This window comes from Eurypyga helias, unplaced genomic scaffold, assembly GCF_000690775.1.
Source record: "Eurypyga helias isolate BGI_N326 unplaced genomic scaffold, ASM69077v1 scaffold2276, whole genome shotgun sequence".
Taxonomy (NCBI): Eukaryota; Metazoa; Chordata; class Aves; order Eurypygiformes; family Eurypygidae; genus Eurypyga; species Eurypyga helias.
The window spans coordinates 13943-33301 of NW_010257026.1; the positions used below are offsets into that span (position 1 = coordinate 13943).

Here is a 19359-nt window from a genome sequence, read left to right on the forward strand (position 1 = left end):
CAAACCCAAATTGGTCTTGATTTTCCTTACCCCATGTAAACAAATTGCCCTGATTCATGTGCAAATCATTCTAACCCAATTCTAATCTGATTTCTCTTTTGTATGCTTTTTCCATGTTGAAGAATTGATAGAGTGGACTTTGCAATCGAATTCTGCTAAGTCACAGGATATTTTCAAATTTATATTAAAATCACTTTTTTCCTAGTATCTTTGACAGCTACTTTTTAAACATCCTAAACCATTTGTCCGTGACAACAACGTAGACCTGAGTCTGAAAGTTTGATTTTCCAGAGAGCTGCACTGCACACATGCAGACTCTCTGCCAGGAGTGCTCAGTGAGAAACACATGATTATAATAGCTCACTGGTGCCATGTGGCTAAGCTAGTGTATTTTTGGGTATGGGAAGTGCAGCAAGATCGTGCCTAAACAAACAGCAAGCATCTTATGTTTCTGCAGGAGTTTAGAGGCTGCAACAAAGACTTGAGCTAAAAAGACTGCCAGAAAGTTCAAGCTGTGCGATGAACTTGTACAATAAAGCTTCCATACTCCTGGCATTTCTTCAGTATTTTAAATAACAGGGAATACATGCATTTGGCATTCTTAATGTTTTACATTTTATGTGTGTGCTATCTATGAAAAACCTACCAAAGGAACCAAATATTTCTTCTGATGAAATATTCCATATTTCATTCCCGCGTAAGGAAAACAGACATGCACATGAAAACGACTTGTGTGTCTGGTGCGTTCCTTGCAACATCAGCGTTGACCTCAGCTGATAGAAACCTTCACTGTCTTGCAAGTCTTCTTGTTCAACAGAAATTTCTTGGGGAAAGAAAAAAGAAAAAGAGAAAAGCTGCAAGACCCTCTCATTACACTCCAAACCGTAAATCAGAGCCACGGTGCTGAAAAGCAAGCTCATATAGCTGCAGGTTTCCTGGCTGAGATGTGGCAAGAACAGTGCAGTTATGGCAAGCTGTGCCATTTGGGGAGGTCTGATACACTCCCCTTCAGCCAGACGGACACCCTCAGGCTCCCTGTGGCAGGAGCGGATGAACAACCATCGCTTTTCTTGGGAAGCGCTTCTACAGCTGCGGCACTGTCTGGTTGACACGTTGCATTACCTCCAGGCTTCTCCGTCAGCCTCGCTCTATCCACGTACCAGACGAGGCTCGGCTTGGGAAATGCCTTCCTCACGACGCAGCTCACGTTAGGCTATGGGGCAATAAAAGCCAGTCATTAGCCTTCGCCATTTATCATCCATCCAAAATCCCTTATGGACAGAGCTTGTTTACTCACCATCCACTCGGGAAGGAAGCACTTGCTTCCCATTTATTGTGTTCTTCCCCCCTCATTTTTCTGGTTGCAGACACTGTTGAATGAGAGGCCAGGGATACCCCCATCGCCCTCGGCCATGTTGGGGGTGACAGGGCTCCAACACCCTCTGCTCCTGTGCTGTGGCCGGAGAGATGTAGGGTGACCCGCCAGCCCAGCACCTCAGTGAAAAACACTCACATGGAGAGACACTGGAATCAGTAACGGGCATGGTGTGTGCGGGGGAAAGGAGTCACCTACTGATTGCCATGGAAATTCTGCCTTTGTTAGGCAGATAGAGAGACAAACCACATGAAAAAGATTGCCTAGGACAATGATATACTGAACGTACAAAACCTTTGCAGAGGGCACAATATGTCAGGGGTTCCAGAAGTTATAAGGAATTGTGTGCTTTAGATGCATGCTTTAGTAGCCTTGGCTGTATGCCAATTGCTCCAAAAATCTGTGTTTGCACTCAGTTTAATTTCTCATCAAGCAATAGGTGGGAAGGACCTCAAAAATCAAGGCTGGATGAAGGGCTGGGCACTAGCAGGATGGGAGTTCTCATCTTCATGCTGCCTGGATGTTCCCAATTATATTTACTTTGCAGTTTATGGCACTAAGAAAAATTGCCTTGTCCATTTAAACCATGCAAAAAAAAAAAAAAAAAAAAGGAAAAAGCACGTGGTACTCATGCAGCACAAAACCTTCTTGTTCCCACTTTTGAAGAAAGTGGTTCACACATTTACTTGAAAGAAGGCTTGATGCATTACAGCCAGCAGAAGTCAATCATTCTGTATGAAGACTGAAACTACCCAGATGAAACTCTTTCCTTCCCGTGGTAAATAATCTCTGAACTCGCAGTGTAATTGCTTTCCCCTCTTTTCATTATTGCCTTATTTTTCAGACCCTTTTAGTTCACAATATTTTAACAAATGCTTCCTATGAAGAAATACAAATCTGACATCCAGAGCAGTTTGAAGCCCTGCAAGAAAGGGTGGCAAAGAGAAGAAAAGGAGTGTTTGTTTGGAGGTGAAGAATGTACAGAGGCTCTTAGAAGAGTTTCTGTTGCCTGGTTCTATGACAGCGGCACCCCTTGCCCTGCTCAACAGGACAGTGCAGACAAAAGGCTGCTGTGTCCAACACCACACCTGGAAATAGGTCACCAGGAAAATGATACCAATTATGCAGAACCTTCTGACTCATGGCTTGTCCAAAGCAGGTGGATAGGGTTAATACAAGGTTCTGCTTGACCGCAAGCACTGTTTCCAAGGAAAACTTCCTTAATTTGCGATGCTCACAGATCAAAAGCTTCAACCTGGATGGATGCAACAGGAAGCAAAGCACCATGGCTAGTAGCCAGAGCGGCTTGCTAGTCAGACACATGGGCCAAGTATGAGCAGTGTGGTATGGCAGACCTTTAGATTTTTCCGTCACCAAGCACGTGACAAAACAGAGACCCCAAAATACACATGTAACCACTCAGCTCCAAACAGGGGCCCACGGACTTAGATCCAGTTTCTCCACCGGCATCTGATTGCTCCTCTCCGGCAACAGCATCAGCTCCCCACAGCCTCTTGATCCTCTCCTGGAGCCTTCCCTAGGGCTAACCCAAAACCAGGGAGAAGCCCTAAGCTTGCTCCAGTTCGCGCTCACTGAAGCGTCTCACTGCTCTGGGGATGGGAACTGCTCGGAAGAAAGGGCATGAACAGCTGACACGGGTGACTCACGGGCTTGCTCGTCACCCCGTGAGCACGGTCAGTGTTGGAGGTCCCACCTGTGCTGGATTCAGCTTAGCCTGCCTGGCCCTGACGGGGCGGCACGGTGGTAGTCACAGGCATTACTCTCACTCCAAAATTGCTCACCTTCTGCGAGGTGCCAGCCGAGCCCTCCTGCAGGCTAACAGAGATCTCAGGGTAGGCTGGAAAGCAAATAGAAATGGATTAGTGAAATGGATACCAGAGGTCATAGTTGCAGCTTCTAATAAGGCTTAACAGCCATGTTTCATAAAAACAGTGGAAATTAAATCCTATACCCACCCACACACCTAGCAAGATAAAAGCTTGCACAGCTCCAATTTGAGGTCAAGGAAGTGGTTTACAAGCCTGTATCAGCAGCTACGACCACAAGATCCATGATGTATTTCACTGCCTATCTAAACTGCTCCTGGGTGGCTTCGCTGGAGAAACGAGCTGAAACCACCCTGCAGTCACAGCTTCGGCAGCAGAGACACCTTTCCCAGGCCTGCTGGAAAAAACACTCCCCAGTTGTTGGTTCCTCCGGGTGTTTGTCAGTCCAAGTCATCTGCAAAGGCTTTAGCCATCCCCAAAAATGTTGCCTGATTATGGGTACCAGCTACCCCCATGTGGTCGTCTGGGCAGATGTGTGACACTGTCACATCACAGACGCTTCCTGCCTTGCTGGGAAGCCCAGAGCTCACCTTCACAGCACAGCAGTGGGTCTCTGATGACCGCATCCACAAGAGGTGGAAAAAGTGAGTTCTTTTGTTTTCACAGCATTTTGGTCCTAGGCATGGCTGACTGCATAGGTAAAAGCTATCATGTACCATAAGCCTCGCTAAGTTGGCATTTTTAAATTAGCCGTTGGGATCACTGGTTCACAATGATATTAACTGGCTTGCTAAGTAAAGACTGTTGAAACTGTGATAGTATATAGGAAAATCTCAAAAGACTTGGATAAATTGTGCTTCTGGCCCTTTCTGAGCCTTAAATCTGGACTGGAAACAAGTGCAGCCCCTGGATTACTTAGGAGATCCATAAGTCTTTCTCTTTCCAGCCTAAACCTCACTTTAATTTCTACCATTAAGATAATTTTCTTTTCTTTTCTTTTTTTTTTTGTAATTTTTTTCTAACCCTGTTAATTGATGTTGGGTCACCTCAGTTCATTATATTCCCCTCTGAGGTGAACTGCTGACGATTTCCTGTTGGTTTATATAGCAAATCCACCAAGGACTCTCCTGCTTTCTATTTTTTTTAATTTCCATTTTTCTGCCTGGTGTTACTGATAGATTATGCCTGGGAATGACCTATATTTAATTCTCATCGCCTTATGGTTTTATGTACTTAGTGAACTTCTGGGGTGGAATTTCCTTTTTCTCTTTTTTTTTTTTTTGGTGTGGATTCTTAAGATTTCATGCTTGTTCTTGCCTTGCTAAAACCACAGGTGGTAGTAGGGCTGGCAGAAGACAAACATGCTTTATCAGAAGTAAGAAAAAATATGGTAAACTGGACCTTCTAATCTCAGCTAAAAGTTGGGTGGGAGACTAAATAACATCTAATCTAGTGCTTGCTCTTCTTCTTCTTTTTTTTTTTTTTAATGAGAACATGTATGATTTTCCACATCTGTATGGGAGGCTGTCCTCTGCTTTCTCAGAAGACATGTTTGCTGGGTAACTGTTCTGGCAGGCAGCTTTCAAGCACAGCTCTGAATGATCGAATAGATCTCTTCCATTTAACATTGCAGCCCCTATTAACAGTTTGACATTTATTTGTCTTGCTAGGATATTTACCAATGTTTTGGATCTAGCAGAAATTCAATATTTAGTATAGTAGTGTCTGCTGCTGAGCTTTTACTCTTACAAAAAGGAGAAATCAATATTTGGCAAAGTTAGACGTGAAAAGGCCATACATTTTCTCAGAAACTTGTACCTGAAAGAACTCTGTTGTAAGTAAGAAATATTTTAAAGCACTTCAATCCAACAGTACTCTCTTAAAAAAAGGCTCTTTCAATTGAACGTCTGTTTTTACTCAACGTATCAAGACTCTCATCTTCATGGAGAGACTGTTCATGCCTTCCCCATCCTCTCCTGCCCAGCTCTCAGTCATACCCAGGCTGCCTCAAGCATCGGTGGGGAGGCACCACTGCTGCCCCTCAGACTTGGGCTGTCTCCACTGTGCTTAGCCCTGAAGCATTTGTCAGAGCAATCCTGCTCAAAGACCTTTCCAAGGCAACGGTACCTTCCTCTCCTCTTCCTGCCCCTTACAGTGCTGTGGAGCACCAGCTGCCTGCCCTCCTTGCCCTTCTTCCATGCCACCCAGGCCCTGGGGTTCACTTGCAGGAGTGTTTGGGTGACAGGGGGGATGCTGGCTTGCTGAGATGGGAAAATCTCCCCAGGCTTCAGTTGGCCTTGGTTCTCTAGCTACGTCCTTTCTAATGGCCAGGACAACAGACATAGCCAATATAACGTGCTGTTGGCGTTGTACACCCTTACTACCGTGCTTTAGCTCCTGCCCTGGCCATGTGAGGCTGGGTGTTCCTGCTGTCATCTGAAGTGGCTGATTGTCTGTCCCCAGCTGGAGATTATTCTGGCTGCTGTCTCTGTCTATTCTCTGCCAGTTCCTGTCCTGCTAATGCATGGGAGTGGGGGCTGGCTCAGGGATGGCTCTGGACCATTTGCTCTCCCTCTCCCCTCCCACTGCAGCACTAGAGAGGTAAATGGAAAAAAAGCTGGTATAGTACAATCGTAAGCAGCATGACATCAGCAAATGGTAACAGAAAATAGTTATTTTACCTGCAAAATATCATATGTGAAAGGGCTAAGAGCACAAAAATGCCACTCCTCCAAGATCTGGATTCTATTGGCCTGAGATCTTGGAGACCTTCCTCAGCACCCATCACAGACCAGGTTCAGGGAGCCCCTTCACCTAACCCTGCCCTCAGGACACCTGCAAGGGAGGCTGATGGCACAGCACCCTGCTCCAAAGCCTGCCAGCACTTTGTGCGAGCATCACGGGCTGTTCTCCTCCAAGGGCTATGGCTGCTTTCTCTTGTTTGCCTCTGTCCCCCGTTGCACTTACGTGCTGCTGTGGGCGCATGCACAAGATAACCTCACGTGACACAGTAATTCAGAGAAAAAGCCGACCAAAGCAACCACTTAGGCTAACAGGTATGCAAACCAAGGCGACAGCATCAGCAGGGAAAGAAGGGAGGGAGAGTTCAGGTTGTTAGTATACTCGAATAATTATGCAGGTAACACTAAAGCTATTTGATAAATGTTGATTTTTAAAACTAAGACCCATGTCTGAATCATGCAAACGCAAGAGGAAATTTCAGACTGTTAACTTCTATTTTTATTTCTCTTGTGTCAGTGACCAGCAGCCCCTAGACATGGGGTTTGCTTTTTTTTGTTTGGCTGCACCCTGTTGAATCTCTCTTTGCATTCAGAGCATCAGCCTCACATGGCTGGGCTGTTCTCAAGCAACTAGCTGCAGTCAAGGGACTGTTGACAGACCACTGTTTAACACCCATTCATTTTAGGAGCATTGGATGTACATTTTCCAGACTCACTGCTCTCTAAGCAGAAAATACAGCCTGGTTTTCAGTGGGTAGAATTTTTCTAATTTGGTTGTACCTCAGCAATTGTAGAGTAGTTCCTAAGCCACTAGAAAGGGAACAGAGCAAGCAATTAAGATGGGGAAGGCTTCCAGCATGAAATGCCAGCCCACACATTGGTGGCACATGGGCCCTACCACTCCTGACCAGTTTGAGACCCCCAGGCGGGACATCATTTCCAGAACCAGAGCCTTTGGCAGCAGGTGAACATCACATACCTTTGGGCATGTGACTTTCTAACAATGGGTTCCAAACTGCTTTGGCTGCATACTCAGTTTTGGTCGTGGTTAACTGACCAGGGGTCATTTTGTCATGACATGGTCATTTTGTACCTGGAGCACAGAGATCTTGATGGCCAAGGTGCTTACCTGTAACCCACAAAGTGCCAACATAAGCTTACACATGGCATGAGATAGTGACAATGGGATGACAGTGGTGTTGATGGGCACAATGGGTCTTACTATTTTGATGCCAGAAATTGAAAGAATGCCCTCAAATTCTTCCTAAGAATTATGGGGTTATGCGTACCCCATCTGGAGTACTGCGTCCAGCTGTGGAGCCCTCAGTATCAGAAGGATATTGACCACTTGGAGCGAGTCCAGAGGAGGCCATGAAGATGATCAGAGGGCTGGAGCACCTCTCCTATGACGAAAGGCTGCGAGAACTGGGCTTGTTCAGCCTGGAGAAGAGAAGGCTCCGAGGAGACCTCATTGCAGCTTTCCAGTATCTGAAGGGGGCCTACAAGGGTACTGGGAGAGGACTTTTTACAAGAGCCGGTAGTGATAGGACAAGGGGTAACGGGTACAAATTGAAATCAGGGAGGTTTAGATTAGATGTCAGGAAGAAATTCTTCACAGAGAGGGTGGTGAGGCACTGGAACAGGTTGCCCAGAGATGTTGTGGATGCCCCATCCCTGGATGTCTTCAAGGCCAGGCTGGATGTGGCTCTGAGCAACCTGGTCTAGTGGAAAGTGTCCCTGCCCATGGCAGGGGGTTGGAACTAGATGATCTTTAAGGTCCCTTCCAACCCTAACCATTCTATGATTCTATGATTCTATGACATTTTAGCTCATTGCAGCTGAAAAAAATACAATGTAAATATGCATATATAAAACACATTGGTGTATTTCAAAAGCTATTACCTTTTACCTGAACCAGACAGGAATGTTACCTTTCCAAGTGCAAGTAAGCAGCAGTTGGCATAAGCCACTTACCGAATACTTCCACGGTAGTGCTGCTCTTCCGGACTCTCTCTGGGTGATACACCACATGGCAAGAAAACACCCTGCCATGATCTGTGATTTTGGTGGGGAAAATCTTTAGAGCGTTATTCAAACCCAGGTGGACTCTCTGCCTGTACGGCGCACTGACGTTCCTGTACACTGCCGGACAGAAGGGCTCCTTGGTCACAAGTTCCTCTTTCCTGCCATTTTCCCCCTGTAAAAAGAGCAACCCACACAATGTGTGAAGACCAGACACCTCCTCTTCCTTCCCCCCCCCGCCCCCCAGTATTTCTGTAGACCAGCTCTATTCCTACTTTGAAAATCTTCCCTTGCACCCCTACTATTGCGTAGTACTAAACGGACATTTGCAACATCCTTTTTTTTTTTTCCCAAGTACATTCTCTCCCAGAACTTCAAACCCAATAGTGGTCACCATCTCACCAATGAACCAGGGTGTAAGTAGCTGTGTCTTACGAGTGCTGGTGTCTGTAGCCTGCAGAGAGGGCAACAGAGCTGCGTTCTCACTGCAGCAATCTTTGTTATGCTGAACATCCCATACTTATTACATATATCTGAAATTCCAAGAAAACCCCTGATCTTTCAGATTTGAAACAGTGAGAACCTGGCAACAAGAGCTAAAAGTCATCTCCTGTCGATGCCTGAGTGCCAGCCACCCTCAGATATAGGTGCAGCTGGCATGTCCCGGACATCTGTGCCTCGGCACATATTTGCAAGCTACACCCTGAATGCTGCATGGCAACCCGCCTATGTCAATGTTCTGACCTTAGTGGGTTTTTTCCCTTCCTCTAATACTTGTGGAGTGAACTAGCAACACTACAAAATGCTAAGGACAAAGACATTCCCTACAAAACTTTCAAGAATTTTAACATTAAGAATGCACAGCAAAGGGGAGATCTAAACAGATAATGAGCTGGGATAAAAGGCTAAAAAAACTAAAATATTTGAAAATCACCTTTAAGAAAACCCTCAACAGTGACAACAGATGGAAATCAACAGGCACAGCTCAAGGACACTGCTGGCTGACACTTATCTCTACATACTGAAATTAATGCTGAAATATTGCATTAAAACATGCATTTAAATATTTATCCAGAAAGTGAGATGGAGTACAAAAATATAACGAGACTTATATCTCAGAACAAATTGCTTAAAAATAGTTTTCATGTGGTTAGCTAGATAACTGGGTTTGCATGTCTTTGGCGTGCATCTGTGACACAGAGGTTAACAAAACCAAAAGCATTACAGTCAGCGCCCTTTTTTTTTTTCCTGTTTCAAAGCGGCCTGATGTCTCGCTACCCTACGCAGTAACCACATATTTTTCAGAGACATTAAAGCTTCCCTACAGCAAAAATCCCCGAGAAATCCAAAGCAAGGAATGTTTTAGTTCTGTTACATTTGCTAAGTTCTTTGCCACTTTCCACAAACCTGTTCTACGTGTACTCCTAAAAGATTAAAAGCGATTAAGATGTAATTTTTTCTCTTTGTTTCCTTAACAGCTATTGTTTGTGGTGTCTATGTGGCAAAACCACATTTTTACTTTTTCCCTTTATTATCACAGTCCAACATGACCGATAGTACCTTTTGTTTAGCAGATTCTGTAGGACACAGGGAAGTCTAACATTTCTATTTCAACCTGCCAAAATACTCTGTAGTTCCTTCTGAAATTTATACCTGAGATGAAAAATACTTACCACTAGCCATTTCAAAGGATAATTGGACAAATTTTCTGAGGTTGTGTCCTCAAGGCACGGAATTTCTAAAGTCTGGTTTAACCACACTTCCTTCACGTAGTGCTGCTCCTCTGTTTGTCATTGCAACAACAACAAAAAAAGCCCAGGAAGGAAAATCAGAAACATGGTGTTCATTGTGCTTTAAAATCCAGTGCTGACTAGTCTTCTGTTCAAGGAACGGGCACTTTTTTGATTAGAAGGGAACTGTAATTTTCAACCATTACCCACAGACACATTTGTTAAGTGAAAGCCCTGCATCTGAATCTAGGTGCAGTTTCATGACTTTAATTCACAGGTTTACCTGAGGTTTTAGGCAATTCATAAAAACATTTGCTTAATTGCGGGATCCTTTTGGGGCTGAGAATAATTTGAAACTTCAATTTTTCACTTACAATTTTTTTCCTGTGGCAATAAACCTTCACATCAATTTTGTGCAACTGTACTTCCTTTCCTCTGAAAATATCCACAGACCTTCTTTTCACTAAGCAAGGTGTTCAGCATGTCAGGCAGGTTAAGATGAACCCCGTTTTTCTGAGTAAGTGCTCCTTTTGTTATTCTCCAACCTGCCCGCTACCAGAAGTAGGGAACTTGTCGCTCTTTTGTCAACTATTTAAAAAAGTACCTCAGCACATCCTACCCTACCCATTCCCAGCCCACCCATGGAAGGGCATAGTGATGCACCGAACAGAGCACAGCTGTGGTCCAAACACTGGGTCTGCCTCTGCACCTGCATTTCAACAGGAAGAGCAGTGGTGATGGACAGGAGATGCTCCGAGTGCCTCGGTGGGCGCTGATCTCTCCGACCCTCAGCCCTGCGGCGGGCGGTAGCACTGTGCAGCCTGCTGTGCCGGCCAGCCTCCCTGTCTGCTGACGCCGTGCTGCACAGACCTGCCTTCCCACTTCCTTGTAGGCGGGCGCGATCCCACACCACAGGGAAACTCTTGACCTTTGCTCTCCTGGTAGCTCTGGCTTGCATGCTGAGATAGAATAGATATATATTCTATTTATTTTTTTGTCTTGAGGGGAAGGAGACTATCTAGAAGGCCCAGACTGTTAGGTTGTTTGGCAGTGGGGACTTTCTGGTGACTGTGACTTCCCTTGTGTCTGGTACCCAAGCATGGAGTGACAGTGCCAGAATGCAGCTGGTGTAACAGGGATGTGGAGAAAGGCAGAGCCCAGAGTAGTGCCCAGGAGACCCAGTGGCAGAAGCAGCTCATCTCCATGATCCACCGCCAGCTATCACAGCGGGACACAGAGTGCACAAGCCCTAAAGGGGCAGGGTGGTGGAGAAAGGATAATGAAAAGGCAAAGGAAACAAATCTATAGCTTCCCCAGGAAGGAAACTGCACAGGAGACTTTGCTGGAACAAGCTACTGTGCAGAAGTGCCGTGCAGCATACGACAAGCACGAAGATGAGTCGTCATCCCAGGAGCTCAGTCTGGAAACAGCCTCTGCCCGTTCTCACAGTCAAGTGTCCCAGCTGCTTATTTTCCCCCCCATCTTTGATTCCCATCTCTATTAACAGCCTGTTGGCTGAGGTCCTCCGTGTTTGTCAGCCCTATGTAGGCCTGCTGCTTTGTGGGCTTTTTGCAGTATCTACTAGTTGAATCCATCTGGATTCACTTCACTTTGATGTGTCTGGGAGCTGTACTTCATTAATGACTAGCACCCTTCTCTGTCCCACTCGTAGGCTGGATTAAGGTCTTTTGCCTTCTTTGGATTTGAAGTTGTCCATTGCAAAAGATCTGGTTACCTTAAAACACAAATCTGCAAGAGGCATGCTGGAAATGGAATTTTTTAGTTCTCTCTAGCCAGCAGTTCTTGGTAGCACAGCTTGCTACATCATGAAGTTGCTGAAAAAGGTCACAGTGATGCTGATATGAACAGGAGCTGCCCACATTTAACATGTAGACAGAAATAGCGGCATTGAACACGCTAGTACCAACCCAGGGCACCAGCAAGAGAAAAGGGGCAATGCATGATTACAGCTATTACTATATTAAGGAAGAAACAGAGAAAAATCACATCAAGAACAGATGCATGGGAGGGTCTCACACAGTTACCAGCACTGTACACCACCGCTGTCTGCTTGATCCAGCCCTTCTGCCCTGTGAAGTGCAGGCAAATTCCCAAACAGGAGGCAACCGCAGCACAACCCTGTACAGCAGGAAAGCGGCAGCTTCGTCCTTGACACAATGACCCAGCATGTACTCTTTAAACACCCCCATCCTCTATGGGACGTGCTGGCTCTAATTTTCCCTTTACAGGATCATCAGGACAGGAAGGTACCACTGGATTGCCCCTGAGATATGACCCTGGGATAACAGCACCCAAACACTTGGAGCCACTGCCGTGCAGGGGCCATCCGGGAGTCAGGCAACAGCTTGGGATGAACATCCCTGTGTATGAGCCTTGCACAGGGCCCAGAGTTTGCTTGTCCAGAGTTGCCAGTCTGCTTCAGAGGGAAGCTGCTGCTGTGGCTGCTGAGGAGCTGTGCCCTGTCCCTGACCCCATGGAGTCAAGGCTCCTTCTGCTGCAGGACCAACATGATCCAGTGTGAGGAGCAATGTCCTTCCTGCCACTGGTCTGGCCTCACAGCACAGGCCAAAGGGGCGGTGGGAGTGCTGAGCCCATGGGTGGTGCTGCCTCAGTGCTCTGCTGCCCTCTGCTATCCCTTATGACACCTGCACCCACCCTGCTTCTAACCCTGAAACATACGCTGCACCTACAGCCCTGGGCACAAGCAGGGTGGGCACACTGGCCTTGCAGCTCTGAGCTGAAACCATGAAGGTTTGCTGCATCTACTTTAACCCTTCTTGGCTTGCTAACAGAAACCTGGGTCGGGAAGAGGTTTCTGGGGTCATCAAATCTAGTCCCCCATGTGCATGACGACAAGCTTGCCCAACATCCTTGCCCAGCTCCATCTTCATGGCAATTTGGACTTCTGCCCTCACTTCTGGCATTAAACAGCTGTTCCCAAAGTTGCTGCACTAATGGTTGCCACCATTGTTTAATTTGTAGCCAAATACGTTCACAGCGTATTTAAACCCATTTGTTCCTTTGCCAAGATAATTTAAATATCCTCCCTGGAGTTCATACTCTCCCCTGAGGCTTACTTAAAAAGAGCAGTTATGCTGCTTTCTAGATTCCTTTTGGCTGACAGAAGCAGCCACGTCTCCATTCCTGTAATCGTCCTAAGCAACCCCTGTTTTGCTCCAGTTCATTTTTCATGGTGGGGACACACATCACTCCCTTGAGCTGACACCCAGCACGTGCTGCAGATGCCAGCCCTCAGTCTTGACCAGACAAGGATGTCTTTTCTTTCGTCTGGCCAATGCTGCATGCTCACAGCAGCAGCACAGTGTGGTTTGGAGATCCAGCATCCTTGGTCCCACCATATCCTGAGCCACTCACCCAGTATTCTCTGCATCATGTTTCTCCAAAAGGGAAATGTGGAAACTGCCCATCTCACCATCTTTTCTCCTTGCTGTCTAACTTCATATTCCTCCAAACAAATAAGGTTTCCTAATCAGGAGCTGGATAACAACAGCTAAAGGGTGGCGGGTAAGTAAGAATCTGTGTAGACAACGGCATTCAGTGGCACCATTGCAAAGCCCAAACAAGTCACCATCACCGACCAAGAAATGGTCATCCATCTGATATTCCACCCCCGCCCTTGTTACAAAAAAACAACATCTTATTCGTTATCACTTACCTTCCGCCTTGACAATAAGCTGAATCTTTGTAGCCTTTGTCCCATGTGGGTAAGTGGCAAAACTGCACTCGTACTGCCCGCTCAGGGAGACAGTAACATTTTTCAGATGCAGAGCCCACTGATTGCACTCAGTTGCAATGTTTGGATTGGGGGAACATGGACCCTCTGTAGCATCCTGGTCACAGCACTTCCTTGTGCTGAAGGACACCGAAAAGTTGTAAGAAGCCTCAGGAAACGTGAAGTAATGGGTTCCATAAACGGGGTGATAAACAGCTATTATGGTAAGCTGGGTGTCGTCCGTCTTGGACCACTGTGTCTGTATTACGTAGGTGGTGTTTGGTTTTGGCAAGCTGCACACCAGGGTCACTTCAGTACCCGGCAAAGCGTGGACCACTTCAGCTTGTGTAATGACGTCTTCAGGCTGGCCTTAAAACCAAACAGAACCGTTTTCAGTGCAAGAAAAGTTTAAACAAAGCTTTCTCCTAAGCTGTCTTTGACATGCTGTGGTGCCTTAGCCCCAGAGAGCCACAAAGAGCGTACAGCTGTGACAACGACAGGCTTTCCAGCTCGGAGCTTTACCGCAGACCTCCGCCGGTACAAACTGCAGAGAGAGAACCTGGAGGGCAAATGCACACTCGTCTGGAGGTGGGTGGGGAGCTCCTGTCTCACTCGCGAGAGAGAAGCGGCTATTCTGGGGGCCTCGGCAAAAACGGAAGTCTTTCTAGTGATATAAATAAGGCAGGAGCTGGGTCCACTTATTCCCCAGCTCTTTTTGCAAGAACAGATGAGCTGTCTCTGCTGGCTAATTCCACCCTGAACTGTTCACACTGCCATTGCATTTGATGCTTCAACAGTGAAAGCTGCTTTTTTACCTCCTTGTTGAACAGCTCCTGCGTAGCCTAAACGAGCCTCCGTTTCAGTGCCAGAGTGAGATGTCCTGGTAGGTATGGTTTCTTCCTCAATTAATTTCACAAAGCAGGTTGGCCGTCCTTCGTGTGCCATATAGCGGAGTAATGGATCAGGGAAATGAAGAGGCTTTCAGTGTGAGCCTGCACTACTCCGTTTTGCTGCTGCTGGAGCAAAATTGATTTCTCTCCCTTTCTCCCTCCTGTGAACAAGAGGCTCGCACTCCCCAAGTCCCTATATGCAGGGCACTGACAATCTCAAGGAGATGAAGAATTTATGGATGGGGGAGCCGTAGTGAGACAAGTAATCCATCACACCCGCAGAACCATGCACAAAAAGACTCTTTTTGAAAAGGGCATGCAGGTCCCCAGAAAAAATGAGTTTGTGCAGATGTTCTCCGGTACAGACCTGTTGCCCCCCCCAACTCTGTTGGATTTTATCCTCCCTGCGTATCAAAACATTACTGTAAATTTGCTCTGGGACCTTGCCCCGCAGTCCCACCAGCCATACCGCTGTCTCCCCATGGCAGCAAGTGCACACTGCTCACATTCTTTACTGGAAAAAAGCAGGGACACATTGCTTTGCTTTGACATCTGTTCTGCTGTGCAGTACAGGGCGTTGAGATGCCTGAGCCAGGGGTTGCCCTGCCAGAGGCCAGGCGGCCTCGACGGTGCCCGCAGCGGGGATGGCGTGCCCCACGCTCTGCCAGCTCAGCTGGGAGCAAGATGGGGACCTGGTGCACACACAGCTCCACTTTGTCAGGGAAGAGGGACAAGGACAGAAGCCCACATCCTCGCAGAGCTGGCTGAGATTTGGTACCTAACCACTGAAGTGCAACACGGGCACGTAGAGACTAAGTGCACAGAGAACAAAGCTACTGATTGGCCCCAGCCAACATTAATCTCTGAGTTTTATTGCTGTGCATGCTCTGTTCAGTTTTTAATTGACTTCCAAGAGATGGCATGATGTAAGAGGGTAAATAAAATTAAGCCTGAGTGACAAGTGCTGTGAGAAAAATTACTGAGACCTATTTTTGTCAGACCAAGGAGCTTATTACAGCAAAAGCTCACTGATTTCACTGCACATTTTGCATCAGTAAAAGTTAAGTAAAAAGCGATTAGCAATCTTGTGATCAGGCTACCAGGCAAGGGACACCTAGGAAGTTATCTCTCGTATTTATACTGATGCTGTATTAGGTCAAAGGATCACATAAAGAATGCTAGACAAGAATTACCTGAATATTTTATATTAAGATGAAAAAATTACATATGTAGAAACATCGTTTTAATGTGTGTTGTTTGTTAGTAGCCTAGCAGTTAAAGTTGAAACCCTTTCACGCAGAAATCTTCTTAACTTTTTGTTAGCCTCTCATTCAATTAGTCTCATTTAATTGCAACTTTACTTTTCCAAATCAAATGCTGTCCATTAGCCCATACTTGTGCTCCAACTGAAATTGAGTAGAGTAACTCCCAGACATTTAGATGTTTCATCTCCACAAAGGGCACGGTGGTGTCCACGTTAACCTTTGAGAGACTTCAGTGAGGATTTCATCCTCAGGAGAAAAAAAAACCTATGGTCCTATTTTTTCCTCAATAGTTTTGCTTTCCAGCAGTATGCATGTCTTGAGACTTCTAGTTCTTTCTTTGCATTTGAGAACTTCTATTTTTTATAAATACATGTATGAAATGTTTTCCTTTTCTTTTTTTTTTTAATCCAGTTTGTCTCAGTGATGTAGCGAATGGGAACCACCTGTGCCAGATTTTGAGATGCATCTTACCATGCCAGTCAAACACGTTAACTTTTTCATTTCTTAAGGGGAAAAAGGCGTATCCTACAAAATTCTTCTTCCTAGCTGATAATTAATACTCTTGCATTCATCATGGTCAGCCTGTTGTAGGGGGCTTTTTCTCAGTTTTCCTCATACGGTTTTTGATTTAAACTCCCTCTGGTGGGGATGGAGCTTTCCTTACCCAACTTTTCTGGAAATTTTACTCCCAGTGACAAGCTTGTTTCTCAAGCTTTTAATGCAGCACATAGGGCTGGATGGGGAAGAGGAAGGAAGAATCTATTTTAAGGGGTGCAGCTGTACAATTTATTCTCACCTTTAAGTGTCTCAACTCTTTTTCTCTCTGCTTCCACAGGTGTGCATGTGAGAAAGAGAGATACTTTTTATTGTTCTTTGAAAGCAGTTTTCCTTTTGGCCATTGGAGACAAGAACATGTTACCCTAAATACAAGCGAGCTCACAAATACAATCTCAGTGATTTTTCTGGTGTAAACAGGTTAGGCATTTTGAACAAACTAATCTGCTAGTCCACATAAGCCATTTACTCCTTACTAGGTGCACATTATAACCAGGGTTATTAGAAAGTCTCCAGGACACAGCAGGACCAGTAGCTACAGCTTGTCCTGGTGAGTCACACCAACCTCTGGCCATTCCACCCTGCCTCTCACCACCTTCCATCATAAGGGGAGTCAGGGGGTCCCGCCGACACACTCACCTGCAACGCTGGGCACTGAGAGCAAGCAAAACAGGGTGAAGAGCCACTTTTTTTCCATCTTCCCTTGATGAAGTTTTGGTAAAGACGTAGCGCACTTGGCCTGCTCTCAGCAGTGTCTCGGAAAAGGAAGTAAAAATGATCTACCCTGTGCAGACAGGCAGATGTGCACAACAGTCACACTCATCAGTTTAGCGTGACTTCAAAGAAATGCTCCATTAAATGCGAAAGCCTCAGTTTCCTGCCGAAGCGATACAATAAGTACATCTTGTGAAACCTTTATGTTGAAAACACTACCTATATTGCAAGCCCATGTTCAACACTACTCTTTCTTTTTTTTCTTTCCAGATAAGCTCAGAATAAGCAGTTTACTGGGTCAAATTCTCTTGAAAACTTGTCAGGTCTCTAAAGTTGAATATCTGGTACATAGCATACAAAAGCTGACTTTCCCCCCTGCTTCATTTCCTTTGCATGTTCACAGAATCACAGAGTGGTAGGGGGTGGAAGGGACCTCTAGAAATCATCTAGTCCAACCCCTCTGCCAGAGCAGGATCACCTAGAGCAGATCACACAGGAACAAGTCCAGGCGGCTTTTGAAAGTCTCCAGGGAAGGAGACTCCACCACCTCTCTGGGCAGCCTGTTCAGTGCTCTGTCACCCTCACAGTGAAGAAGTGTTTCCTCATGTTCAGGTTGAACCTTCTGTTTTCCAGTTTATGGCCATTGCCCCTCATCCTGTCACTGGACACCACTGAGAAGAACCTGGCCCCATCTTCCTGACACCCACCCTTTATATATTTATAAGCCTTGTTATTCCAGAATAGCGCAAATATACTATTTCCAGACTCTCTACACTCATTATCTTTAAAGAAAACAGCAAAATAACAGAACAAACCCCCTAAATTAAAATAGAGTGAATTGAGCATTGTCCAGATTCACTTCCCTCCCCACCCCGCCCCTCCGCCTCCCCTCTGCCACAAAGTAAATAATTAATTATTTTCTGCAGGATGAATTTTTACAGCATCACACATGACAAGATCACTTGGTGTGGTTAATGCCTCTACCTCACTCTCTGCAGCTGTTAGCTTTGGTGCTGGCATGTGGCTCCAGCCAGATCTGTGACCCATCTTTACTGCAAGTCATTTGTAAATCCTCCTGAACTGTCCTCGAAGCATGCTGCATTTCCATACAGCAGGCATACACCTGTCAGCAAAGCATCTTATTGCAGACAGGTCTTGTGCAAATTGGACCTGCTGCTGATGGCTTTTCAGAAAGACAACAGATTTGAGCTCTTGCTTACTACGCTTCTTTCCCTGAAACTAAAAGTTCAGGGCAGGACACCTCACGTCCACAACACAAATGTACACTGCTTGCTGACTCTTCCCGGGATGGGATGGGTGTTAGGAAGGGCAGCTGGGCAGAAATATGGTTGCCCTGACAGTCCTCTTCCTGGGGGCCCAAGGACAACCCATCCTTTGGCTCTGGGAAGAGCCAATTGCAGCCCATCCTCAAGGCCAGAGAAAGCAAATGTCCTGGATGAGACACATCCACCAGCTCACTCCACCAGCAGTGGTCTCCCTCCGGTGGCTGGTCTATCTTTGGGTGATCCAGGTCCTGGCATTTCTCTCCTGAAAGCATTTCCAGGGGGTTTGGGTGCCTTTGTCAACATCTTTCTTTTGTGGCATCACTGTCTGCTGTTCAGGCAAGGCCTACAGAAACTGCCAGCCACCACCTGCAATTTTCTTCCCAACTATTTTCCATTTCCTTCCCGACTCTTGACTTTTGCTGACTGTAGAGCTCCCCACAGCTCCAGCATGTAAGGCACAGAGTTCAAGGTAAAAAAGAAAGAGCTCACTGGTCATTTCCCTATTTTGTGCACTACCAGATAGCAACAACATCTATACCACTTCCCTAATTTGTGCACGTGCAATCTTTTATGTTAGCACATTTAAGGAGGCTAAGGTCAGCAGCTGGAACAGCTGGTGCTGCTGGCCAGGCTGTAGTCAAGTCTCCGGACATGTCTTGGAGCATAAGTGCTGTTGCACAGTTCCTCTCATTTGCACTGCTCCCTTGCCTGAGGAAACACACTGAAAGCAGTTGTGGTAAATGCGCTGGAAGCCCAGGTTACTGCTAAGGAAATACTCTCTGGGGATAAAATCTCTGCTTGTCACTCAGAAGCCTGACAGAAAGGCCTCTCTCAGAGGATGAAGAAGTCCTGAAGTTGAGGATTAACAGAATATTCAAGCCATTGCAATTGAGAGGCACAGAAGTGGTTATTAAAAAGGTACATGTTCTGGTTTCTAGTTCAGAGCAGAGACCACAAAGAACCCAGAGATTATCTGCAGAGACTAAAGTCCAAGAAAATTGGACTTCTGCCTAGAATTTGGGCTTTCGTTCATGAGTGCAGTTACCTTAGCTTCACCTGCTGATCAGATCATGCAAGCTTTGTACCATGAGAGAATGTATTTTGTGTAACGTAGGGGGAAAAAAATCTCCAGTGCTCCTTTTCGCTGATCTGAAACATATATCACAATTCAAGATGACAGCATGAGTGCCGTGTGGTGTATTCACTAGCCATAGAAATCCCTGAGCAGCTTGTTTAAGTT

At 46.0% G+C, this 19359-nt stretch overlaps 1 protein-coding gene across 1 annotated transcript in view; it reads right to left on the reverse strand.

Annotated features, from left to right (window-relative positions):
- The window catches only part of CD96 (CD96 molecule), a 26577-nt gene extending 12223 nt beyond the window's left edge, over positions 1-14354 (reverse strand). Inside the window, exons 1-7 of the mRNA XM_010153849.1 lie at positions 14225-14354; positions 13353-13778; positions 9599-9708; positions 7878-8100; positions 3178-3233; positions 1123-1213; positions 647-823 (exon numbers count right to left, since the gene is read on the reverse strand). Coding sequence (XP_010152151.1) covers positions 647-823; positions 1123-1213; positions 3178-3233; positions 7878-8100; positions 9599-9708; positions 13353-13778; positions 14225-14354 — 1213 coding nt within the window. The remainder of the gene's footprint in view (positions 1-646; positions 824-1122; positions 1214-3177; positions 3234-7877; positions 8101-9598; positions 9709-13352; positions 13779-14224) is intronic.
- Between the last annotated feature and the right edge of the window lie 5005 nt (positions 14355-19359).